This window comes from Erpetoichthys calabaricus, chromosome 1 (genome assembly GCF_900747795.2).
Source record: "Erpetoichthys calabaricus chromosome 1, fErpCal1.3, whole genome shotgun sequence".
Taxonomy (NCBI): Eukaryota; Metazoa; Chordata; class Cladistia; order Polypteriformes; family Polypteridae; genus Erpetoichthys; species Erpetoichthys calabaricus.
Window position 1 is genome coordinate 349,791,714 of NC_041394.2, and position 27,966 is coordinate 349,819,679.

The window sequence follows — 27,966 nt, forward strand, 5'->3', positions numbered from 1 at the left end:
GTTTGTTTATTGAACAGCTTTGTGTAACAGAAACAAAAGAACAAACAGTGAAACACTAATCAGTCAATGGCTCAAAGTAGGATTTTTATTTATTTTTAATTTTGAGCCACACAACAATGCAAATTAGTCGGCACTTTGATTGGTTATGTCAATAATTCTGTCTTTAAAACGATATGAAGAAGAAAAATAAGACATTATTGTGTTTCAGACTATTTATTCAGCCAGTTGCTTAGGCAGACAGTTTATTTCCACCATTCATTCCACAGATGATATCCCAAATACAAAAACAAACGTTCATAAGCGACCAGTGCTGGGTAACGTTACTTAAATTAAATTCACTACATTGCTTATTAAATATAAAATCCTAATCTCCTCCAGTTCAGTGAGTTTCTTTTCCTCACTTTTCTCAATGGGGGAAAAAACAGAGAGTCGGATTAAAGCTTTACATCCACTGCGTGTGTTGCTGCTGATTTAACTGATCGGTTACTTAACTGCACTTCTCAGTTTGCTACCAGCACTTTCTTGGAGCTCACGATGGAGGGCACGTCACTTCTCTAAGGACAGTATCTCACATACCAGTCTGAATGGTGAGATGGAATCCTCGTCTCTCAGCAGCCTCGGCCGAGCACTTCAAGCTTACTGCACGGAGCCCGTTGTCTGAAAGGCCGTAGCGGCGCCCACAGATGGTTGTCTGCAGTGTGTGACTTGGTGTTTGGCTGAATGTGGAGATATCAGCTCAGATGTTCTCTTCTACATCGATGCCCAGTTCACTAGAGATGAGGTTAGGCTCCTCCGCACACACTGCCTTGGCCATTTTGGTTTCAGTCAGTCTGTTTAGCTTCCAACTTGAAAGAACATGTAAAAGAGGGGCTTCATGGACCTCTGATAAATGTGCTAATTCACAGGGTTTGGCCAACAGAAAGCCGACTGCCAGAGTCACCGTCAGATGACTGGAGATGACAGACAGGTGAATTCCAGTATTTTGTAATTTATTCAAAGCAACAAACAATTTACAACAACAAACAAGAAAGCACACTGTAAGTAAATCAAGAGAGCAGAATACAAAGTCTCTAAGGAACAGGAAAACCCTTTTGGCCGAGAGCGTTATTTTACTAAACTTTCTTGTAATTATTATTATTATTTGACTGATGCCAAGGCGACTTACAACATGTGAGACACAATTGCTTACATTTCTTTTGTTTTTTCACTATTAGCACAAGCAGGTGAAGTGACCTCCTCCTGGTCACACACTATCAGTGCCTATCAGTCATAACATATCAAATCCTTTTGAAATTCATTCTAAAACACGTCTTTGACAGGTTACCATTGCTAGTACCTTATGAAAGCTTTCTGAAAGAATATTATTCTGGGTGAGAAAAAAAATTCCACCGTTACTTTTACATAATAACAGTTCAGAAAAAAACAATTTAACACCAAAATAAAAAGTGGGAACTTCAGAACATTTAAATTCTTTGGGGTGGTATGCCAAGACAAAGGGGTTGATGCCCCCGGTGTAGATCTTCTCCAACTAAGCCCACTTCTGGAGGTGGCACCCAGTCTGAATTCATTTGTGGCCCAGAAGATTCTGTTTTGTGAGACTCGTCGGCCACATCAAGTACAGCAATATGGCTTCTCGAGATTAATTCCTCCAAATTTTCTTGGCATGTGTACAGTTAGGTCCATAAATATTTGGACAGACACAACTTTTTTCTAATTTTGGTTCTGTACGTTACCACAATGAATTTTAAATGAAACAACTCAGATGCAGTTGAAGTGCAGACTTTCAGTTTTAATTTAGTGGGGTGAACAAAACGATTGCATAAAAATGTGAGGCAATTAAAGCATTTTTTAACACAATCCCTTCATTTCAGGGCTCAAAAGTAATTGCACACTTTTATTTTGGAAATAAAATGTTCATTTCTAAGACTTGGTTGAAAACCCTTTGCTGGCAATGACAGCCTGAAGTCTTGAACTCATGGACATCACCAGATGCTGGGTTTCCTCCTTTTTAATGCTCTGCCAGGCCTTCACTACAGCGGCTTTCAGTTGCTGTTTGTTTGTGGGCCTTTCTGTCTGAAGTTTAGTCTTCAACAAGTGAAATGCCTGCTCAGTTGGGTTAAGATCAGGTGACTGACTTGGCCATTTCAGAATTTTCCACTTCTTTGCTTTAATAAACTCCTGGGTTGCTTTGGCTGTATGTTTTGGGTCATTGTCCATCTGTATCATGAAATGCCACCCAATCAATTTGACTTCATTTAGCTGGATTTGAGCAGACAATATGTCTCTGAACACCTCAGAATTCATTCTGCTGCTTCTGTCCTGTGTCACATCATCACTAAACACTAGTGTCCCAGTGCCACTGGCAGCCATGCACGCCCAAGCCATCACACTCCCTCCACCGTGTTTTACAGATAATGTGGTATGGTTTGGATAATGAGCTGTTCCACGCCTTCTCCATACTTTTTTCTTGCCATCATTCTGGTAGAGGTCGATCTTGGTTTCATCTGTCCAAAGAATGTTTTTCCAGAACTGTGATGGCTTTTTTAGATGTTCATTAGCAAAGTCCAATCTCGCCTTTCTATTCTTGAGGATTATGAGTGGCTTGTACCTTGCAGTGCACCCTCTGTATTTACTTTCATGCAGTCTTCTCTTTATGGTAGACTTGGATATCGATACGCCTACCCCCTGGAGAGTGTTGTTCACTTGGTTGGCTGTGTGAAGGGGTTTCTCTTCACCATGGAAATGATTCTGCGATCATCCACCACTGTTGTCTTCTGTGGACGTCCAGGTCTTTTTACATTGCTGAGTTCACCAGTGCTTGCTTTCTTTCTCAGGATGTACCAAACTGTAGATTTTGCCACTCGTAATATTGTAGAAATTTCTCGGATGGGTTTTTGCTGTTTTCACAGCTTAAGGATGGCTTCTGTCACCTGCATGGAGAGCTCCTTTGACCGCATGTTGTCTGTTCACAGCAAAATCTTCCACATGCAAGCACCACACCTCAAATCAACTCCAGGCCTTTTATCTATTTAATTGATCATGACATAACGACGGATCTGCCCATGAAACAGCCTTAGAGTCAATTGTCCAATTACTTTTGAGCCCCTGAAATGAAGGGATTGTGTTAAACAAAATGCTTTAATTGCCTCACATTTTTATGCAATCGTTTTGTTCGCCCCACTGAATTAAAGCTGAAAGTCTGCACTTCAACTGCATCTGAGTTGTTTCATTTAAAATTCATTGTGGTAATGTACAGAACCAAAATTAGAAAAAAGTTGTCTCTGTCCAAATATTTATGGACCTAACTGTATGTGTAGCAAAGTGTATTCTGATTTTTAATTTGTTTGTAGCTTTTAGTTATGAAATTCCCGAAAACCAATTGTTTGTGTGTCCTTAGTTTCATACCAATGGTATTTTGTAGTACAACTGCTAATTAATGCGACTCCCCACAAACTGCAGTAACCCTCAGGCGATGGTGGATGCTGTACAGGTAAGTCTGCTCTCTCCAAGCCTTTTCTAATTTAATTCTATTTATTTGACATGAATTATTATTCATAATAACCATTATTTGGTAATTCTCAAGTGTTTAATAACAAATATGCCACCCCCACCCCCCCACTGAGTTCTTATATACAGTCTTTGTATGTTTTATTATCAAAAGCAAACAAACAAAAACAAAACTAAATTTAAAAAAACAGCATTTCTTTTTTTAGTGCGCTGCCACAGCATTTTAATATAATTCAGCATGGTGTACAACATGACCATAAGGATACTTTGGATTTTCATTTTTATTTTACATTTTATTAATTTTGTATTAATAGTTTGTGTTTGTAATTATTAGTAACTGATTTGATTTATTATTTAATAAGCATTGGCAAGAATCTGTTTGAATGGCACCCTGTTTTTTTTAGTTTTTGTTAAGGTACATTATTTTATTTTTTGTTATATAAAAATAGAAAAATATATATTATATAGCTGAACTATGATTTTATTATGTGAGGTTATGTATATTGTAAAGAGTTCTTTTCTGATGAAATGTGTATAATATAATTTAAATAGTTCTCTATGTAATACGTATGTTATGAAAGCAGAGCTAGGCGTATGGTGGAGGCTGTAGGAGCTTTGGTGAGAAGCGGTTTGTATGACGCCCTGTTCTTTATTGTGTTTCTGGAAAAGGAAAAAGGATATAAACTTCTCATTCTCCTCTGTGTTGATTCGTTTGTGACACAACACCACTTGGATTCCAGTCAGTTACATGTGCTTACTGTCCAGGCAGGAGTGAACCTCACTCTTTAGTCAGGACAGTTCACTTGTACTTCTCTCCGGTGTGAATTCTTGTGCGTCTCTGAAGAGAACTCCTTTGACAGAATTGTTTGCCACATTCCAAACAGCAATATGGCTTCTCTCAGAGATTAATGTGTCAACAATAGTTTAGTTGGCAAACTTTTCAGGATGGGAGTGAACCTCACTCTTGAGACCTGAAGGGTGCTTGTTTTTCTGGACTGATTTATGAACTGCTACCCTTTATATTCTATTGTGAACTCTAGTGTGTCTCTGAAGACTGCCCATCTCAGAAAACAGTTTACCACATTCATTACAGCAATATGGTTTCTCTCCAGTGTGAACTCTACTGTGTTTGTGAAGATTGCATTTTTCTGAAAATGGTTTACCACATTCAGTACAGCAATATGGCTTCTCTCCGGTGTGAACTCTAGTGTGTCTCTGGAGATGGCTCATTTGTGAAAACTGTTTACCACATTCATTGCAGCAATACGGCTTCTCTCCTGTGTGAACTCTAGTGTGGTCATTTAGACTGCTTATGTGTGAAAACTGTTTACCACATTCAGTACAGCAATATGGCTTCTCACCGGTGTGAACTCTTGTGTGTCTCTGAAGATTGCTCATTCGTGAAAACTGTTTACCACATTCATTACAGCAATACAGCTTCTCACCGGTGTGAACTCTAGTGTGGACATTCAGACTGTTTATATGTGAAAACTGTTTACCACATTCATTACAGCAATATGGCTTCTCTCTCATGTGAACACTAGTGTGTTTCTGAAGACTGTTTATATGTGAAAACTGTTTACCACATTCATTACAGCAATATGGCTTCTCTCCCGTGTGAACTCTAGTGTGTGTCAGAAGATTGATCATTTGTGAAAACTGTTTACCACATTCATTACAGCAATATGGCTTCTCTCCGGTGTGAACTCTAGTGTGTCTCTGAAGATGGCCCATTTGTGAAAACTGTTTACCACATTCATTACAGCAATACGGCTTTTCTCCCGTGTGAACTCTAGTGTGATCATTCAGACGGTTTATACGTGAAAACTGTTTACCACATTCATTACAGCAATATGGCTTCTCTCCCGTGTGAACTCTAGTATGGACATTCAGACTGTTTACATGTGAAAACTCTTTACCACATTCATTACAGCAATATGGCTTCTCTCCGGTGTGAACTCTAGTGTGTTTCTGAAGATGGCCCATTCTTGAAAACTGTTTACCACATTCATTACAGCAATATGGCTTCTCTCCAGTGTGAAGTCTAGTGTGGTCCTTCAGACTGTTTAAATGTGAAAAAAGTTTACCACATTCATTACAGCAATACGGCTTCTCTCCAGTGTGAAGTCTAGTGTGGTCCTTCAGACTGCTTATATGTGAAAACTGTTTACCACATTCATTACAGCAATATGGCTTCTCTCCCGTGTGAACTCTAGTGTGTCTCTGAAGACTGATCATTTGTGAAAACTGTTTACCACATTCATTACAGCAATACGGCTTCTTTCCCATGTGAACGCTGGTGTGGTACTTCAGACTGCTTATACGTGAAAACTGTTTACCACATTCATTACAGCAATACGGCTTCTCTCCTGTGTGAATTCTTTTGTGACTACGAAGGTTGCTCATTCTTGAAAACTGCTTACCACATTTATTACAGCAATATGGCTTCTCTCCCGTGTGAACTCTAGTGTGTCTCTGAAGACTGATCATGTGTGAAAACTGTTTGCCACATTCCTTACAGCAATACGGCTTCTCACCGGTGTGAACTCTAGTGTGTCTCTGAAGATATCTCATTTCTGAAAACGGTTTACCACATTCATTACAGCAATACAGCTTCTCTCCCGTGTGAGCTCCAGTGTGGATCTGAAGAGCACTCCTGCCAGAGAATTCTTTTCCACATTCCAAACTGCACTGATCTTTGTTTCCTGTACAAAGTTTAAAAGAAAAGGGGAAAAAAAGCTTACTTTCAATCCACTGCCTTATTATTAACATTAATTCACATTAAATACATGATGGCTGAAATTAGGAACAACCTTTGATAAGCATAAGCAATTATAAAACTGTAGTCATACATGGAAAGCACACTCATTTGTTAATTCTACGTTCTCTATTACAACTACTTAGCAGGGCCACATGTATAAAACGTCCTTATGCTCAGCAACATGCGTAAGCCAATTCTCACACAAAAGTTTGTATTTTTAAAACTAGAACTTGGCGTTTAAATTGGCTTAAAGTTACGGCAAGTTTTCAGCATTTGTAAGTCCCATGCAGACTTTATTTGTGTTGACATTTTAGCAACACCTGGTGGAAAAACGAACTGAACAGAAATTCTCATTTCATTGCACATTTCACATTCTGATGCTTGACAGGCTACACAAGAAGTGAGTTTTGATACATCACAATGACATTTTGGCTCATGATGATAACTTAATTCTAAGCTGATTTAGACTCCCTACTGTCATTCTCTTTGAAGTGTGTGCTGAACATGTGCCTTCATTACAGAGACCATCACACAGAAATCACAAAATCTCAGTTCTCTTACAGGTCTTAACAGCTGTGGGTTATTTGGCGATGGCGGCTTTTCAGTGTGAACTGCCTGACCGTTGAGGAATCTCTCAGTCACCCTGATCCACATCATGCCATCTGTATGGGTGGTACATTTAAGATGTTACACAGATACATGCAATACCCTTACTATTAGGATGTGCAAGCTGTAATCAAAATGCAATCTGCAGCAACATCTTCTGTCATCAGCAGTGGTGGTCTTCCTTGGCCTGTCTGTCCCTTTGTGATTAATAAGCTCACCTGTACATTCTTACTTCTTATTGATATTCCACACAGTTGATTTAGGTCATCCTAACATTTTACCAATGTCTCTAATGGTTTTATTATTGTTTTTCAGCATCATAATGGCTTCTTTGACTATCATTGGCTCAGCTGTTTTCCTGATGTTGAACAATGGCCACTGCAATCTCCAAAGGGCAGAAGCAAGATGAGGTGTCTTAGGCCTGCAATACTAAAGCAATGAAACACACCCGAGGAATCACAAACTCCTCTGACATCAATTGGCCCAAACATTACGGTGCCCTGAAATGGAGTGGGAGGGGGAGGGGTGGGGGTCATGTAGAAAAAGTGCTGTCATTTCGACAGGGTGTGTCTGAAATGTTTGCAAATCCCCTTTAAATGATAAAAATAATGTGACTTTAATTAATGAATTATTTAATTTGAAACTTTTTCATCTGTTGAGCAAAGGAGTAAATGAAAGTGATGAAGTCAACACAGAACTTGTTGGACACAATGTGCAAAGGTGAGTTTGGAGTAAAAAGGGGGCCGAATTCCAAGACAAGAGCAAATCTCTGATTGTGAAGCAATGGGAGAAGATTGATCATCTTTTGGGCTTGTGTTGCAGCCGGTAGCCTGGGGTTATTATTCAGTTTCTTACATTGAGTGTGCGTGAGTCACCTTGACATCAGTCTAACAGTCAGAGACAGCAACAATAACATTTATTTATATAGCACATTTTCATACAAATGATGTAGACACCATCTTCATACAGAGAAAGGAAAGGTGGACAAAGTTACACCCTCACAAAATTATTTTCCTTTGCCTAAACAGAAATTGGAAATATTACAAAAAAATCTGATGAGAACAGGCCATTCAGCCCAACAACTCTTGTCAATCTGATCCACCCAACTACTCTAAAACAACATAGGTTTGAGTTTTCAAAGTCCCTGAAAGTCCTACTTTCCAACACACTACCCGGTATTGGTGGCTGTTGTTTTCTGTGTGAAGAAAAACTCTTCAATGTGTAGCGGTGCTACTGGGGAATGAAACTTCAATTCCCAGCAGTCCCTGCAGTGGCTTTGATTGGTCACCTGCTTAGGGTGCAGGGGCTGCTGGGGACAAGGAGGCAGGCACACCATTAAAAGGAGGCCAGTTGAACAGAGGAGAAAAAGTCTTTTGTGTTTGGAGTTACCTATCTGTTTGCCTTCCTGTTTTGCTACTTGTGTTTTCTTGTTTTGTCCTGGAGATCATCTCCTGTTTTGGGTGTATGGACTGTCTGGTGTCTTCCTGCTGCATGAGGACCGTCTGAGGATTTATTGTTATCCTACAAATAAAGGAGAGCTCCTGATCCCATTGACATGTCATCATCTCATCAGGAAATACCAGTAGGACTGACCTTTACATTCACATACAGCATGCTGATTTCTCAACTACCTACCGTCATCATTTCATTTCATCAGTTGCCGTTTTCATGGACTTCATCGTGTGTGGTTTTTGTTAGTGGCTTGTTGTTGAATTCATTTTTATTAGATATCGCCATAAGGGGAACTGGGGTAGGATCATTTCATTTAATATTCTTTAATTTCTATCACCAGTTGCTTTTTTGTCTCTGCGAGGCAGTGTGTGTGTGTGTGTGTTAATCGGGCCAAGGCTGGGTGCATTCCTGGGATCCCCATTGAAAAAATAAATAAATCACCATCTTATCGATGGTGGGAATCTTTTTTAGTCCACTAGAGATCTTTATGTGGAATTATGCCTTAACAAGTCTCCAGCTGTGTCCTCATGTTCTTGTTGAACTCTTTTTAAAGTAACAGCCAGGCTCCACTGATCTAATTACTTTAATGATGTTAAACACTTCAGTCATGCCTCCTCTTAATCTCCATTTGCTTAAGCTGAGAAGGTTGATCTCATTTAATCTTTTCTGATAATTCTATTTTTTGGAGACTGGAGACCAAAACTGCACACAGGACTCCAGATGAGGCCTCACCAGTGTGTTATAAGGATTCAGCAGAACCTCCTGTGACTTGTACTCCACACATCAAGGTGCTATATAATCTGATATTCTGTTAACTTTCTTAATGGCTTCTGGACACTGTCTGGAAGTTGATAGAGACAAGTCCACTATGACTCATAAATTTGTCTCATCGAGTGTACTTAGAATTTTCAGACCTCCCATTCAAACCATACACTTTTACTTCCTACGTGTAATATTTACATTTTTTTATATTAAATTTCATCTTCCACAAATCTAACCAAGCCTGTATGCTGTCCAAGTCTCACTGTAATAATTCAATAGATTCTTAATTAACTGCCAATCCACCTAGCTTAGTATCACCTGAAAACTTAACCAGCTTGTTATTCATATTCCTATCCATAGTACTAGGGTGTTGTACCGTGTTAGCTATTATGAATGTAGAGAAAAGCCAAGCAAAATGACACATTTTATTGGCTAACTAAAAAGATTACAATATGCAAGCTTTCGAGGCAACTCAGGTCCCTTCTTCTGGACTTCTTCTGGATTACATTTTGCCTGAAGAAGGGACCTGAGTTGCCTCGAAAGCTTGCATATTGTAATCTTTTTAGGTAGCCAATAAAAGGTGTCATTTTGCTTGGCTTTTCTCTATATTCCTATCCAAATACTTATATATAATAAAAATAGCAATGGCCCAAGCACTGACACCTATGGGTCACCACTCTTACAATCACCCAATTATGATAAGGTTCCTCTCACCATCACTTTCTGTTTCCTGTGTCTGAGCCAATTTTGCACCCATCTTCAAACCTCACCCTGAACTGCCACTTTTAAGTTTGATGCCCATCCTCTCATGTGGCACCTTATCAAATGCTTACTGAAAGTCAAGATAAATAATCTCATCTGCTCCACTGTGATCGTATCCTTTTGCTGCCTCCTCATAGAATTCCAGCATGTTAGTCAAACACGACCTCCCTCTTCTGAACCCATGCTGACTGTTCAGAATAACTCCTGTCCTTGCCAAGTGCTGATCAATCTTATACTTAATAATTCTTTCCATTAATTTTCCTGTGATGCATGTTAAGCTTACTGGCCTAAAGTTGCTTGGATCTGCCCTGCCACCCTTTTTATATAATGAGATGATATTTGCCATTTTCCAGTCCTTCAGAATCTCTCCAGTGCACAGTGACTTCCTAAAAATGTGTGTCACGGGTTTATATCTGTACTTGCTAGCCTCCTTAACACTAGAATTACCAGAGTCTACGAAAAAACTCGTAGATCCGGCCCACCTTAAAACCGTTCTCACCCCTCTTTTGTCTTCTAAATGTGCCGATTAAGATGAGCAGCAAAAAGCCGGCTATTCCATCCGCCACCATCACAAAATGTTCACTAAGTTTTCATAGCTCATGCCTTGATTATCTGGGAGTGACTGAACTGGAGTTTTAGAGTGGAAATAATAGATCGTTATTTGGAACACACGCATTTCATGTATGTTCCGTTTCTACAGTAATCTGTGTAAACACATTGTTAAAACAGAAACTTTTTCATATTTTACTAATAAATGTTACAAAATGTAGGCATAAACTATAGAATGTGTGAAGCCTGACGGCCAAACATCAAATAAACACTTTCACAAAAGGTTCAAGGCTGTAATAACACCTTCCGTGGCGTAACACAGAGATTTTCTGACTCAGAGCACGGCAGCTCTGCCGTGCCGTAGAGACCAGAGTTCTATCTCCCGTGCGGCCGCCGAGTAATCTTTAGCTAAAACTCCCTAAAACGTTTCCCATTCATTCTCTGTGGTAGTGCTAAACCACTACCGATGCGATCTATTTTCTGCCACTTCCATTTCGGGAGGTGCTGTTCTGCGCTTTTCGACGCTCTGCTGCCTGTCTGCAGCATCTGCCTTCATTGACGTGCTGGAGCGTTTTTCTTTTTTCTTTCATAAGTAAATCTTTAAGTTTAAAATGTAGATCGCAGGGTTATTTCTGTTGGTTAATTCATGCTTTCATTGATTATAGCTAATACTGTTATCAACTGTCGGTCGCTATTTTTGCCTGTTGTATACAATCTAGTGTCTTTCACATCTATCTATACTCTCACTACCCGCTTGCCTGCATGCAGCGTGTCGATTGATATATGATTTAATGTATTTCTTCTTGACATAATTCTACGAGTTGTAAAATAAATATATATATATATATATATATATATATATATATATAAAGGAGAGTTGGGATCCGTGTGGCTATGTTTGTGTGTTTGTGGAGGGACGGAGAGTTAAGGCGGGTGTTGGAGTCACGTGATCCTCTCCCCTCCCATTCACCTCATTTCATTCACTTCATTTCGCTCCGAGCTGACGCGGTCTTGCCGTTCTTTCTCCTTTAGTGTTTAGTAGACGCGGTGTGCCAGTGTTCCCGGCGGTGTTGCAGTTTAGTGTTACTTTCTACTTCGTTTTTGTACTTTAGTGTTTAATAATAAATAATAATAATTCATTACATTTATATAGCACTTTTCTCAGTACTCAAAGCGCTAAAATAGTGAGTGATACTTAGCTGATATCAGTGTAGAAGCAGCACAGCACAACGGAGCCGGTAGGACAGGCGGGTGTGGTAGCGTAGGTGAGCGGCGATAGCAAGCAGCAGAAAGCACAGAAGGATTTGGATGTTCCAATACACAGCCATAAACAGTAACACTTGGTAATTTCAGGCGTGATCGCCCCGAAGTCATAAGCAAGGTTAGTATGAACATCAGATCAGTTCACGGTCGTAGGGTACTGTAAGATGAAACAGGAGCAGATCAGCATAGCGAATATAATCATGGAGACAGATCACCCCGAGGTGCTAGATCGCCAGGTACAAAGAAATGTTCATAGGTCTCGTCCCGTGATCCACAGACTCAGCTGTTCCCAGTAAAGTGGAGTCCATGAAATCTGTAAATATTAAGCCAAATCCATGCAATTCGAGTCAGCTGTATCTATGAACTATATGTACAATAAACTAAATAAAACAAGCATAAGAAAGTGCAGAATTAAGGCGAATTTTGCGAAAAGTGTTGTTAACAGGGAGGAGCGGCAACAACAAGCGTGCGCCAGCGTCCCCTCACCTGCTACAATAAAGCAGTTATAATAAAGAAGTTTAGTAGACTTTTACTTTATCTCATTTAGTGTTCTTCCCGGCAGTGTTGCCGTTTTTTAGTGTTAGTGTCTACTTAGTGTTTGTGTTTAGTGTTATGGAAGGAGTGATCTTACCACTGTCAGATTTTGCAATGAATGAGTTGGTAAATAATGATTATTTATCAACAGATCACATGAGCAAATTCAACAAAATTTTAGCTGCGCATACAATTTCCAACCTCAAGAGGTTTTGCTAATGTGGACTCCTGACATACCTATAATGCCCATTCCACAAAATGCAAAACATATTCAAATATTACCTTCTGCAGCTACTGAGCGAGTGACTCACTGGGTGTGTACCTATTATGATGGTGCTGTAATTCATGTCTATGACAGTTTAAACTCTGAGAAAAAATTCAACCTCACCGAAGAGCAGCTTCGTTTCCTTCATGCTTTGTTTCCTTACAAACCTCCCATAGTTTATGAAGACGCACAACAACAATTAAATCATACAGATTCTGGTGTATTCTCAATTGCATTTGCTGTGTGTATTTCTTTAGGTATTGACCCAAGTGATCAAGTTTTTACTATTTCTTCAATGCAAAATCACTTGAGGGCTATTGTGTCTTCCAGTCGGGCTACCAAAATCTATCTCAGCCCTGCCCGTCGGGCTATCATAGGAAGGAAAAATATATGTCAATGCTTTTGCATTCTTTCGCAAATGTAGCTGGGTAATTATGTCATTTTCATTTATGTGAAATATTGAAATCGCGTTTGAATTCGTGGTTGTTTTTTACTTTCACTTTCACTTTGCGATCGCGCGAACTGTGTATACAGAGTGGCAGTACTGATTGGTCAGTGACGGATTAATTGCGCAACAATTCCTCTGATATCGTCTTATCACTCATTAGCTTACTATTTAAATGTGACAAGTGAAATCTCCCGCAGCAAGCTTACACATGTGATAGAGGTTGATTGCGCAGAGTATTTAAAAAATCGTTGACCGTTATGTGTGTGCGTGTGTAAAAATAGATGGATTTACGCAGGTATTTTAGTTCTGCTGAGCCAAATAAGAAGGGACAGCCAAAGAAAAGCCTACCACAAGGCGGAAAAGTTATGGCAAATCAGACTATGAGGCAAAAAAAAAAGCGCAGCTTTTTGGTTTCATGGACAAAAGAATTTCTGTGGCTGGAATATGACAAGCTAAATAACAATGTTCTGCCAGGTGTGTCGTGAGTTTCCCTTGATTTCTGACTCAACAAGCGCATTTGTTACTGGGACCAGTAATTTTAGGAAAGACCCCATCAAAACCCATGAGAATTCTCTGCATCACAAGAAATGCATTGGTGCTCAGTCTGCAGCATCTTTCCCAGAACAAATACCAATTGCAAAAAACATACTAAAAATAAACTAAGCACAACAAGAAGTCCTGAAAAAGCTGTTTAGAACAGCGTACTATGTTGCAAAGAGTAAACTACCATTGGCAAAATTTAGCAGTCTTTGCAAACTTCAAAAAGCAAATGGCCTAGATCTTGGTTCCACTTACCTCAATGACCAAGCTTGCAGAGAGTTTATTGGAGCAATAGCACAAGAAAGCAGGTTCTTATCCATTCTTGCAGATGGCAGTACAGACACTGGTATAATAGAATAGGAGTTGGTTCATATCAGGTATGTGTGAGATAATGGTGACATATCCACATACAAGTTCATAGAAATTTCTGTTCAATTAGAACCAAATATTTGAGTTGATGATTGTAACTTTTATCCAGTTGTTGTAATTTGTGTTTTAACAATTTTTTGATTGATGTTTTGTTTCCTTTATAATATTATACATTAAAAATAATCTCTTTTTTATTCCAGCTACTTAAATTTATTTTGGGCTACCAAAAACTGAAGAGTGCCTGCCCGAAGGGCTACCAGGGATTTTGAAATTTTGCGAGCCCTGCACTTACAAATAATTTTTGTTACTCGACAATTGCTTCCATTCCCTGTTGAAAGTAGCCGACAGGCGACACCAGTTACAAGTATTCAGTGCGTTCAAAGACCTGTACGAAGTACGGCCAGTAACACAGTCACTCATAAAAGGGGAGATGACTCGGTGCAGGAAATGGGTATTGAAACTACCTTGGAAGACATGCAATCAACGAGGCGATTAAACGGATCTCAAGAGACGTCTTCTAGGTTGGAAAAAAAGCGCTTGGCTGCCAAAACCATATATATACATATAAATATATATATATATATATATATATATATATATATATAATATACATACATCTACTGCGGTGGGTTGGCACCCTGCCCAGGATTGGTTCCTGCCTTGTGCCCTGTGTTGGCTGGGATTGGCTCCAGCAGACCCCCGTGACCCTGTGTTCGGATTCAGCGGGTTGGAAAATGGATGGATGGATGGATGGATGGACATACATCTATATAAATAAAAATGTAAATGTTCGTTTGTTCAAAACCTTAAATCTCCGAAAGTTCTTCACCGATTGCTTTGAAATTTTGACACAACGTTGCATTTGAATACGTGCGTGTTTTTATATACATATTATATAGATGTCACACCTGTGACAGGTAAAAACATGCTTTTTTTGAAAATACAGCGCCATCTGTTGGACGTAAAAGCAACACACGCTATACTAAATATTTTACGATTCTATTTCAATGTTTCAAACAAATACATTTGTAAGTACGTGAATAAAGGCAGCGACGTGGCAGTTTTTGCCGTGCAACCAGAAAGAAGTTATAGGAATGCAGTCATGCATATCGATGAAATCGCACAGTATTAGGCTGGAAGATACATAAGCAGCAATGAAGCTGTATGGCGAATTCTTTCATTTCCCATACATGAACGAAGTCCAGATGTTGTTCACTTAGCAGTACTTCTAGAAAATGGACAATGCGTTTATTTCACAGCTGCAGATGTGCAACAAATAGCCCTGAATCCACCGGCTACAACGTTAACTGCTTTCTTTACGTTATGTCAAAATGACGTGTTTGCGAAAACACTGCTGTATTCGGAAGTGCCTACGTATTACATATGGAATGGGAGTAGAAAATCATTTGAACAACGCAAACGAGGAGAGCGAGTCAACGGACAACCTGGCATATTCAAAGAAACTACGATAGGCAGACTGTACACCGTGCATCCCAATCAAGATGAAAGCTTCTTTGTTCACATGCTGTTGGTAAATGTGCCCGGTCCAACGTCTTTCCAGCAATTGAGAATTGTCAACGGCGTTACACATGTCACTTTCCGAAGTACATGTCAAGCTCTGAATTTATTGGAGAACGACCGACACTGGGATGTATACATTAATGACGCGTGCAACACGTCACATCCAAATCAAATTCGTGCAATTCTGTAAGACAGTGTATGTCTTACAGAACTTATAAATAAGAACAGTTATAAGGACACTTGTTCATGTTAATTGTAGCCTCACTTTTTAATTTTTTTAAAAAGAGCATCCCACATCTATTATACAGTGACTTTCCTATTTATTGGTCTATCTAGTGCCTTTCAGATCTATATGTACTCTAACGGGCTTCTTGCTTCCCTGCAGCACGCGTTGAATAATAAACAGACTGAATAATTTTTCATTTATTTTATTTACAAAAATCTCAGATACCCACTTATACTGTATATAGTGTATATATATATATATATAATAAAACTAATATATTGCTAATGCTGATATCTGTCTAGTGCTTTCTCTGTCTGTTTTCTTATATAGTGCCGTTGCTGTCTGCCTATTATACAGAGAATTCCCTGTCTGTCTGTCTATGTAGTAATAATATTATTATTACTTTTTGGTTTCCCTTTCTGCCTAGTATATAGTGTCTTTCCTATCTATCTGTCTTATATAATGCCTTTCATGTCTGTCTATCTACCTATCTAGTGGCTTCTTTGCCTGTTTATTATTTACTGTATACCCTGTTTTTTTTCTGACAGTTTTGTATCTGTTATACAGTGCCTTCCATATCTATCTGTCTGTCTGTCTAGTGATTTTCACATCTACATGTACTCTCACTGTCTGCTTGCCTTCCTAAAGTATCTGTTGATTAATAAAAAGGCTGTACCATTTTCATTTAATAGTGCTTTCTCTGTCTGTCTTTTATACAGTGAACTCCTTGTCTATCTATATAGTAATAACAGTAATTTTATTACTATATAGCAGCTTCCCTGTCTGCCTATCATATAGTGCCTTTCTTTCCTATATATCTATCCCCTTAGCTGTTTTTTTTATATATCTATTATACAGTACAATGCCTTCCCTGTTTATTTATATATCTACCCACTTTTCTGTCTGTCTGTGTGTTATGCATCTTAAAAATAAGTTATAAGGACATTTGTTCATGTTAATTGCAATCTCAATTGTTAAAAAATATATTAAAAAGTAGCATCCTACATGAGAATACAACGGTCTGATTGAGTAACAGTGCATAACAATTTATAAATTTTATGTCCGTTTGAGATTAAAAAGATAAAAAAAAAAAAATAACACTTTCTCCCCAGCAGGGAATTGAACTCTGGTCTCTGAGGCACAGTAGGCTTGCTGCTCTCTGATTGGCTGAGCAGTCTGTGTCAACTATCCGAGACTGGCCTCGCTGGGGAGGAAGTGTTTTTTTTTTTCTTTGTAGCCTCAAACGGACATAAAATGTATAAATTGGTATGCACTGTAAATCGTTAAGATTAAAATGTCAATCGCGGTTATTTCTGTTGATTAATTAATGCTTTTTTACTTAGAGTCAGAACAGGAACTTATTAAGCTTCTGTTCTAGCTCTAAGTAACAGCGCCAGTATAAATCACACCCAATCTGACGCTGTTCGGTTTTCAAACAATATTGCATTACTTCGATGATGTTTTCTGATTGGTACTATTCACGTCATAAAATGATTTCTTCAAAACATCATATATATTTGTTTTGAGATAATGAATAGAGCTGCAAATTACAGGTGCTTGTTCAGTGTAATAAGAACCATAGCACAGAGAGGTGTGTTCACTGCAACACAAGTACACATGTCGTAAATGTAGGAAAGGCGCTCTTTGGGTGAGCTATAGTGCGGCTTTATGTGAAAACAGCAGTATCAGATGGGGAGTGCCTGATGATTGCATATAGCGCTGAAGTTACTGCTCTTTACTAGGCTTTCCTCTGCACGTCCTGGAGTACAAAATAAACAGCATATAGCAACATGTGGGGACTGGCAAGATTGGGGGAAAAAAAAAACACGCGGTCGTATGTATCGTGATACACTGCAGAGCTATAGTGCGTCTTTATGTGAACACAGCAGTGTCAGATGGGGTAGGGAAGGATCCTGATCGCGACTAACAGAAAAGTGAATAAAAAAACAAAAAAAAACAAAACAAAGCTAACCTTTACAAATATCATAAATTACACCGGCTGTTACAGACTGAAATCAAATGCATCTTTTTATTCTAAAATAGTAAAAAATAAGAGAAGTTCACTTCTCAAAAGGGAGTCGAGCAGGATCGAACGCGTGACCTTTTGAATCCCAGTCAGCAACTGATACTGTTGCGCCACGGGGCCGTCTTAGTAAATAAATGTCAATGTCGCACACTAAGGCAGCTTTTTTTTTCTGCAGTTATATTTTTGAATAAAAGCACACTTGTTCTGTTATATTTGAACCTTTCGTGAAAGTGTTTCTTTGATATTTGGACTTCAGGCATCATACATTATATAGTTTATGCCTACATTTTGTCATTTACTACTAGAATATGAAAAACATTTCTGTTTTAAAAATGTGTTTACACAGATTACTGTAGAAACGGAACACACATAAAATGCGTGTGTTCCAAATAACGATCTATTATTTCCACTGTAAAACTCCACTTCATTCCCAGATAATCAATCAAGGCAGGAGCTGGGAGACGTTCGTACACGTTCTAAGTCGGTCGGGGGATGGAATAGTCGGCTCTTTGCAGCTTGTCTTTATCTGCACATTTAGTGGACAAAGAACGCTGGCGGAGAGGTGCGAACGGATTTAAGAAAGCAATTTAAGGTGGGACGGATCTACGAGTTTTTTCATAGGCTCTGGTAATTCTAGTGTTAAGACCTCGAGGTTAAATATTATCTGGTCCTGGAGATTTGTTTGATAAAGTAATGGAGCAGCACTGAAACAAGGATGGCGACAGAGGGAGAGCTTGTGCCTTAAGTTACATGTGTGGCCAAAATAACACATCAGGATGGGCTTAGACGAGGGAGGTCTGATCAGTAAAACTGTTCTTTTCATTTCTTGCTCAATCTTTTCCTTAATAAATTCCTTCCATTCATTTATCTGGGATCCATGTTAAGCTTACTGGCCTATAGCTGCTTGGATAATCCCAATCACCTTTTTTTTATAAAACGAGATAATATTTTCCATTTACCAGTCAACAGAAATGTCCACAGTATGCGATGCCTTCCTAAGAATATGTGTTGTCACACACATGCACTTGGGAGGCAGGCTAAGGGCTTAACTGAGGGCAAGATACGTGAGTAGGATTTGACAAAGTGCACAAACCTTTCTTCTCCCTTGTCTGCAGAAGACCTGAGGAGAAATCAGCATAAAAAGCTTCCTCAGTTCCTGTACCACTTTCATAGCTACACATCCCATCAACGTCATTTCCTACTGTTTAATTTTGGACCCACCTCTTCATTGCCTGCCTCTATAAAAACCCAATAAGATGCTGCAGATGTTCTATCAGACAGTTGTGGCGAGCGCCCTCTTCTACGCAGTGGTGTGCTGGGGAGGCAGCATTAAGAGGAAAGACGCCTCACACCTGGACAAACTGGTGAGGAAGGCAAGCTCTATTGTTGGCATGGAGCTGGACAGTTTAACATCTGTGGCAGAGTGAAGGGCGCTCAGCAGGCTCCTATCAATTATGGAGAATCCACTGCATCCACTTAATAGTATCATCTCCAGACAGAAGAGCAGCTTCAGCGACAGACTGCTATCACTGTCCTGCTCCACAGACAGATTGAGGAGATCGTTCCTCCCCCAAACTATGCGACTCTTTAATTCCACCCCTGGGGGTAAACGTTAACATTTAACATTATACATAGTTATTGTCTGTTTTTCACCTGCATTATTATCATTCTTTAATTTAATATTATTTATTGTATCAGTATGCTGCTGCTGAAGAATGTGAATTTCCCAATGGGATTAATAAAGTATCTATCTATCTATTGGGGTAATTAGTCTTCTATGACTTATTTAGTTGTTTTTTTAACATTTGCAGCTTCTTTAATCTTATTTACCCACTGCACACTTCTTATTAATTTCTTTAAATCTGTCCTACATCATGTATCAAATTTTTAACTTCTTCCTAGTAAGGAATCCCAGTTGCTCTTGACTGTTTGCTGCTACGACACCAGTAAATTACTGACTTGCTGGCAACTGCAAAAGCTTTCTCTGCCCTCTGTCCAGCAAACACAAATGTTTGAATACAAGTACCTTTACTAAACATTCAAGTAGCTCTTGTGTAGATGGCAAAAAAAGAAAAACAAATAGAGAAAAGGTAGGAAACACCCTCAGAGCTCCTTAACGGTAACCATAAAAACAAAGTTTTCAGGAGCAAAAGTTATATTTAACTCACTCTCACACAAACGTAACACATACACACAGCCTTTTTCACTTTACAATGCAAGAATGATGTTAGCGTGTCACTTCATGGTGTTGCTCCAATTCAGTGCATCAATGTTCCATCCAGATACCTCTTAAGGGTTGTCACAAGAGCCTTAAAAGATCCGAAGAGCTCTATAAAACTGGAACACATGAACAAAGCATTTTGAAAGACTTGACAGGGAGCCAAACTGTCTACAAAAATGGAGCAAATTTAGTACTGGAGTGGGCATCCTAAAAAGACCACAGTGTGAAAGCAGAGGTGAAGAAAAGAAACACAGAGGGGAAGAGAAAAGGGCCTGAAGAAAACTCTCTGTGCATGTGTCCATGTGAAGGAAAATAAATTGCTCAAAAAAATTAAAGGAACACTGAAAACCCATCAGATCTCAATGGGGAACAAAAAATCCTGCTGGCTATCTCTACAGCTATGGACTGATATGGTGATGTGTTAAGAACGAAAGGATGGCAGCCACATTGCTTGATGGAAATAAAAATGATCAACCTACAGAGGGCTAAATTCAAAGACACCTGGAAAATCAAAGGGAAAAAAATGATGCAGTAGGCAGGAGAGTCCATTTGGCCGTAATTTCATTGCAGCAACTCCAAATTGTACTCAGTAGTGTGTATAGCGCCCATGTGCTTGTACGCATGCCTGACAACGTCCTAATGAGATGACGGATGGTGTCCTGGGGGATATCTTCCCAAATCAAGACCAGGTGCATCACTGAGCTCCTGGACAGTCTGAGGTGTTGGATGGGCTGAAACATAATGTCCCACCCAAAGGTGTTCTATTGGATTGAGTTCAGGCAAGTGAGTGTGTGGGCCAGTCAACGGTATCGATTCCTTCATCCTCCAGGAACTCACAAACACATGAGGCCGGGCATTGTCATGCACCAGGAGGAACCCAGGAGCCACTGCACCAGCACAGGGTCTGACAAAGGGTCCGAGGATTTCATCCTGATACCTAATGGCAGTCAAAGAGCTGTTGTCTAGCCTGTAGAGGTCTGTGCGTCCATCCATTGATATGCCTTCCTGATATACCATCACTGACCCACCACCAAACCCATTATGCTGAATGATGTTACAGGCAGCATAACTTTCTCCACAGCTTCTACAAACCCTTTCATGTTTGTCACATGTGCTCAGGGTGAACATGCTCTCATCTGTGAAAAGCACAGGGCGCCAGTGTTGAGCCTGCCAATTCTGGTATCCTATGACAAGTGCCAATCGAGCTCCATGGTGCCCACTAGAGGACGTTGGGCCCTCATGCCACCCTCATGAAGTCTGTTAGTGACACTGACCATAGCCAAATGGAAAACGAGTGAAAAAACAGATGAGGAGGGAAAAATGTCAGTGGCCTACCTCCATTTGTGAAACCATTCATTCCTGTTTTTGGGGTCGTCTCATTGTTACCCCTCTAGTGTACAACCTGTTGTTCATTTCATTAACACCAAAGCAGCTGAATCTGTTTAACAACCCCCTCTGCTACTTAACTGACCAGATCAATAGCCCAGATGTTTCACTGACTTGATGCCACACTCGGATTAAAAAGTGTTCCTTTAATTTTTTAGAACAGAATATAAGAATGTTGTTTACAGAAGGACAACACAAAGGAAATCAGTATAATCTAACAAAAGCATCACTGCACATGTCAAACTTGTAAAAGATCACCTCGATGTTCCAGAACAGACAATGTTCTGTAGACGAACGAGGAAAAAGTTGAACTTTTTGATCAAAACACATGACACCATGTTTGGAGGTAGGAGACAACTGCACATTGATACTAAAGCCTCAAGGTGAAGGGAGCATCATGGTTGGCCTGCTTGTTTCTTCAAAGCCTGGAGAGCTTAACATGATCAAAGGGACAGTGAATTCAAAATATTATCAAGAAATCTGACAGCAAAACATCAGGATAGCAGAAGCTCAACAAAGCTGAGTCATGACACAGGACAATGAGCCCAAACACAGGAAGAAATCAAAAAAGACAAAGAAGTAAACATAAGGAAATTTGTGTTCTGGAACAGCCAGTAAGAGACACATGATGCTGTGGCCTGACCTAAAGAGAACTGATCAGAAATGAGCTCTCAGGAATAAAAGGAACCAAAAAGGTTTGGAGAGAAGGTAAGGATTAAAATTCAAGGCTGATCGGCAGTTACACGAAAAGTTTGGTGGAGGCCATTACTATTAACAATAGAATTACCAGAGCCTATGAAAAGACTCGTAGATCCGTCCCACCTTAAATCGCTTCTCACCTCTACGTCAGCGTCCTTTGTCCTGGAAATGTGCGGATAAGCAGCAAACAGCAAGCAGCCTGCTATCACATCCCCCCACCCCGCACAGTTTTCTCAGCTCAAGTCTGTTTACCTGCGTGTCAGTTGCTTACAGTTGTATAGAGTGAGAAGTCAAGCAAAATGACACCTTTTATAAATACTATATCGTTATTTGGAACACTTGCATTTCATGTGTGTTCCTTGTCTACAATGATCAATGCAAACATGTCGTTAAAACAAACTTTTTTATGTTTTAGTAATAATTGAGAAAATGTAGACATGAAGCATATAATGTGTGAAGCCTGAATTCCAAATATCAAAGAAACACTTTCACAAAAGGTACAAATATAACAGAACAAGTGCGCTTCTATTCAAGAATATAACTGGAGAAAAGGAACCCGTGTTAAGGTGCGACATTGACACGTATTTACTACGACCGCTTCAGTGGCGCAACAGTATCAACTGTTGACTGGTAATCAAAACTTCACGGGTTTGATCCCAGTCGAGTCCGTTTTGAGAACTGAGCTGCTCTTATTCTTACTATTTTAGAATAAAAACATACATTTGATTTCAGTCTGTCACAGCCGGTGTAAATGTACGATACTTATAAAGGTTTGCTTTTTTTTTTTTTTTTTATATTCATACGACCGCTTCAGTGGCGCAATGGTATCAACTGTTGACTGGTAATCAAAACTTCATGGGTTTGATCCCAGTCGAGTCCGTTTTGAGAACTGAGCTGCTCTTATTCTTACTATTTTAGAATAAAAACATACATTTGATTTCAGTCTGTCACAGCCGGTGTAAATGTACGATACTTGTAAAGGTTAGCTTTGTTTTTTGTTTTTTTTTTTATATTCAGTTTTATTCTCTCAGCCACGTTCATGCTCGTCCCGCATTTGACACTGCTGTTTTCATGTAGACGCGCTATAACAGAGGTAAACTCAAATCAAGACGACAGTTCTACATCAGATCAAGAATGCACTTTTCCCATCGCTGTACTTTGTATATGTACATGGGAAGCTCTGCACTCTACTTGTGACTTTACGCTGTAGGAAGTAAGTGAATAAATAAAGGTAAATAACATTTGATCTGGCTCTTACACACAAAGGACGGTGTATGTGCCCAAAACATTAACATTTATATGTTACTTACATAAAAACCAGATCAAATGTTGTTTACCTATTTACCTTTATTTATATACTTACAAGTGCACTTTTTTAATTCAAGAATTTAACCGAAGAAAAAAAGAAAGCAGGTTACGGTAGGTGGCTGATACGACAGCTTGCGTGGTGCAATGCTAACAACTGCTGCCTTCCAATCAAGAGGTCGCGGTTTCGATATCAGCTGCTTCCCAAATTTACCATTTTCAGTAGTGAGCTGCTCTTATTGTTAAAATCATACAATAAAAGCAAACATTTGATTTGCGTCTGTAAATTTATAGTGCTTGTCAAAGTTAGTGTTTTTTTATTCAGTTTTATTCTCTCGGGCACATTGATGCTCGCCCCGATCTGACACTGCGGTTTTCAAATAAAGACGCGCTATAACAGAGGTGAACTCGGATCGGAGAAAGTGAACAGAAGCCATCCCTGCAATAAACGTCCACTCACATATAAGAACAACACAGCTGCACCAGGCGTAAAGGCGAAACATGGCACCGTTTGGATACAGGACAAAGTGCAGCGTCATCCTGCCAATCACCTGTCCTTCAAAGAAACAGCACGGCTTACAGAGCTTGCCAATGCTATACCGTCCAGATCTAAACACTAGCATCGTTTATGTGCCCAAAAAAAGTCTATCTGCATTCTCATACCATTGTTCGCGTACTAAAGTGTCAGCAGGTATTTTTCGTGGCATTACACGTGTAATTTGTGAGAATGCCCTTGTCGATCAAACAGAGGAAGCTCTGCAGTCTACTTGTGATTGGAAGATAGGAAGAAAGTAAATAAATCAAGATAAGTAACATTCGATCTGGCTTTTATATAAGTAACATATAAATGCTTCTTATGGAAAGATCATCACAAAACATAATCACAAACATGAGTTTGCATGATACGTAGTCGAGCTCTGTAAGCGGTGCCGTTTCTTTGAAGGACAGGTGATTGGCAGGATGACGCCGGACTTTGTCCTGTATTCAAACAGTGCCATCTTTCGCCTTTACACCTGGTGCAGCTGCGTTGTTCTTATATGTGAGTGGACATTTCTTGCGGGGAGGGCTCCTGTTCTCTTTCTCCAATCTGAGTCCAACTCTGATATAGCACGTCTTTATTTGAAAACAGCAGTGTCATATCGAGGCGAGCGTGAACGCGACTGAGAGAATAAAACTGAATTAAAAAAAAAACGCTAACTTTTACAAGTACCATACATTTACACTGTCTGTTACAGACTCAAATCAAATGCATGCCTTTGGAAAAAAAGAGCACTTGTTCTGTTATACTTCTACCTTTTGTGAAAGTGCTTATCTGATATTTGGAATTCAGGCTTCACACATTATACACTTTACATTTTGTCAATTATTACTAAAACATGAAAAATGTTTCTGTTTTAACGATGTGTTTACATTGATCGTTGTAGACAAGGAACACACATAAAATGCAAGTGTTCCAAATAATGATATAGTATTTATAAAAGGTGTCATTTTGCTTGACTTCTCACTCTATACAACTCTAAGCAACTGACACGCAGGTAAACAGACTTGAGCTGAGAAAACTGTGCGGGGTGGGGGGGATGTGATAGTAGGTTGCTTGCTGTTTACTACTTATCCATATATTTACAGGACAAAGGACGCTGACGTAGAGGCGAGAAGCGATTTAAGGTGGGACAGATCTACATGTTTTTTCGATGGGTCTGGTAATTCTAGTGTTACAGAAGGGTTAACCAGTTTGTAAAGACAGGAGGGCCACAGAGTGGACTGTGAATGTTAAAAGATGTGTTCAGGACTGAGAAGAAGTCGTCCAAATGTTTGTGAGTTATTAGCTTAGGACAACTGTGGTTACCTGTATTTGGAGTATAGTTGAAGATCAGACCACATTGTTAAGATGAATTAAAGCAGATATCCAGGGAATTCCAAAGGGTTCACAACCTTTTTTTTTGCAGCTGTACATTTGTATAGCACTCTTTACCAAGGACATGTTTAGGACTTCTGCATGAAAAATTGCTAAACCTTACATAAACATGGATGAAATCTCAAACTACATTTAAGCACACAATAAAACATAGTATTTCTCATAAAAACCGCAAGACCCAACCTTTCAAGCCCATAAACCCCAACCCTAAAAGTTGCCCATTTTTTATTTTGCACTTACTTTCTCCAGACTTCTTTGTATATATTGGCCGATTTTCCTGAGCTCTAACAGATGTAGTTTTCTTAGTCCTCTTAGGTTTAGACTGTAATAATTCAGTCTTCACATTGACAGAAGGCTCTGGAGATGAACATTGCCTGCTTTGAGAAGAGTCTAATCTGGTCACCACTCCATCTTGACACCCATCATGAAGGTTGTCTTCTTTTACACTGTCCAGATTTGTATGGTTGTGTGTCTCAATACTGACAGACTTCTCTTCAGCTTCTTCTTTAATTCCCACTACCTGCAGTTCACTGTTCTCTTTCTTAATGCTCAGACTTTCCTGTTTAATGTAGATGGACTCCAACTCACAGTCCTCCTCCTTAATATCCATGATATTTGTGTCCACATCACAGCTCTCCTGTTTCACATCCATTGAGATGTTCCAGTAAACATCAGCTTTTTCTTTTTCTCTGTAAAAAGAACAGGAAGTAACTTCATTAAAACTTCATCACTTAGATCTGAAGTCACTTGAATGTCATTTCACAACACCCTCTCTGTTAAGGTTTATATAAAGATTGACCGTTCATAGCATGCTGACAGCAACACATTACTCTTTATTTCAAATTATCAGATGTGAAACAATCCTGGGAGCGGAGGGAAGGTCCCACAAGCTGAAACAAGATGACCAATCTGCTGTGGGTAACCCTAAGAGGAGAAACCAGATAAGTAGCAACCAATTACTAACCTTCATGAATATTCTAATCAGAGAGGATCTTGACAAGAGGAGAACGGTCAGGTGGTATGTAGGGATGACTGTTATTGGTATCAATACTGCGGTCTGAAAGCTGGTATTGGTACCAAAGTCAAAACTTCGTATCGATCTAAAACAACCTTGCAAATCAAAGTTAGACTTGTCAATGCATCTTTAGAACGTGGGAGAATAAATAATAATAATAATAATAATAAAGGCAGAAACAGGGCACACATGAAAACTGCACATGGGAAGTAAACAGGCTGAGGTTTAAACTTGCACTACTAGAGCTGTGTGGCAGGAACACTTCTTAATAACTTCTTTATAACTCATTATCAGACATTACAAGTTGAACTTTAGCACCAAAAGATATAAAATTGTGCAGTACGGTGGGATAGGATTAGGGAGAGAAAAAAAATATCCAACCCCAATCAATGCATGGAAATGTATGCTATTTAAACTGTATTAAGCAGTTTACATAAACTGTATGGAGGTTTCATCAGGTATTCAGAGCCTTTCATTTTCTGCAAACTTTATTGTGTTGCAGGTTTAATTTTAAATGGATACATTTGACACTTCTGCCCATCAATGCACACTTAATAACCCATCATGACAACATGAAAATACATTTTGAGAAAAGTTTAAAAACTGTATTCTCTCATTTCAACAGCAGATGTATTCAGACACTTTGCTGTAGCTCCTCAGATTGTGTTCAGGTGCATCCCGTTTGCTTTCATTCTTCTTGAGATGCATCTAGAACCTCATTGGAGACCACCTGTGACAAAATGACTTGATTTGACATTGTTAAGAAAACCACACGTGTACCTGTGTGTGTATAAGGCCCCACACTTCAAACTGCATACCACAATAAACCTAAGCCAAGATGTTCAAGGAACTCTTTGTGGACCTCTGCAATCAAATTGTGGTGATGTACAGATAAGGACAAAGGAATAAAAACCATTTCAAAAAGCTGTGGGCATTTCCATGAAGACTCAATAATTTTGAAATGGAAGAAGTTTGGCACCACCAGGATTTCACCTAGAATGTGCAGTCCAGCCAAACAGAGTAACACTCCAAGATAGGCATTGGTCATGAAGGCGATCAAAAACTTAATGGTTGCTGTAACAGAGCTTCAGAAGTTTCGGAGAACCAGGTAGAAGAACGAACATCTTGTCAGCACTCCATCAATCAGGCATTTACGGTAGAGTGGCTAGATGGAAGTCACTACTAAGTAAAAGGCATATAAACGGACCACTTGGAGTTTGCCAACTGACATTTAAAGGACTCTGAGAGCTAAGGAAAAAGATTCTCTGGCTGCATGAGACAGAATTTGAACTACATAGTTAGTTAGTTAGTTAGTTAGTTATATATATATATATATATATATATATATATATATATATATATATATATATATATATATAACTATCTTTAACATAACTTGACTGACATTCGTCAACAAGGTCATTTATCCCACATTTCAGTCTTTTAGTGAATACCGAGGCTAGTACCTTATAATCATTGTTCAAAAACATTACAGGTTGCCAATTATCCAAAAGTAGAACATTTTATTAGGCTTAGGAATTAAGGTAATGATGCCTTGTCTCACTGAATTAGGTTATTCTCTCATTTCAAAACCCTAGAAAGTTGCAAGTAAAAAATATGAAATGTGATCTATAAACAATTTATAAAATTCTGAGGTTAGGTCATCGTTCCCAAGTGATTTATTATCTTTTTAATTATTGATGGCCTATTTCATTTATACTTATATGCTGGGACCCAAATATTTCAATGGCCTCGTCAAGATTACTATCTAATATATAAAGTTGTTTGTAAAAAATTGGTTGTAAATTCTTCAATTAATGTAGGATTCTCACAA

At 39.1% G+C, this 27,966-nt stretch overlaps 2 protein-coding genes across 27 annotated transcripts in view; one reads left to right on the forward strand and one right to left on the reverse strand.

Annotated features, from left to right (window-relative positions):
- Positions 1–27,966, forward strand: part of LOC114668373 (gastrula zinc finger protein XlCGF26.1-like) — a 217,051-nt gene that overhangs the window by 126,407 nt on the left and 62,678 nt on the right. The window lies entirely within an intron of this gene.
- LOC114668330 (zinc finger protein 883-like) overlaps positions 1–27,966 on the reverse strand; it is a 774,734-nt gene that overhangs the window by 108,280 nt on the left and 638,488 nt on the right. For 9 of the 11 annotated variants that reach the window (XM_051924961.1, XM_051924939.1, XM_051924938.1 and 6 more), the window contains one exon: positions 4,465–6,083. In XM_051924961.1, coding sequence (XP_051780921.1) covers positions 4,525–6,083 — 1,559 coding nt within the window. In that variant the 3' untranslated portion in view covers positions 4,465–4,524. Of the gene's footprint in view, positions 1–4,464; positions 6,213–27,966 lie in introns of all 11 variants that reach the window. The other 2 variants (XM_051924973.1, XM_051924965.1) reach the window with 2 other exon arrangements.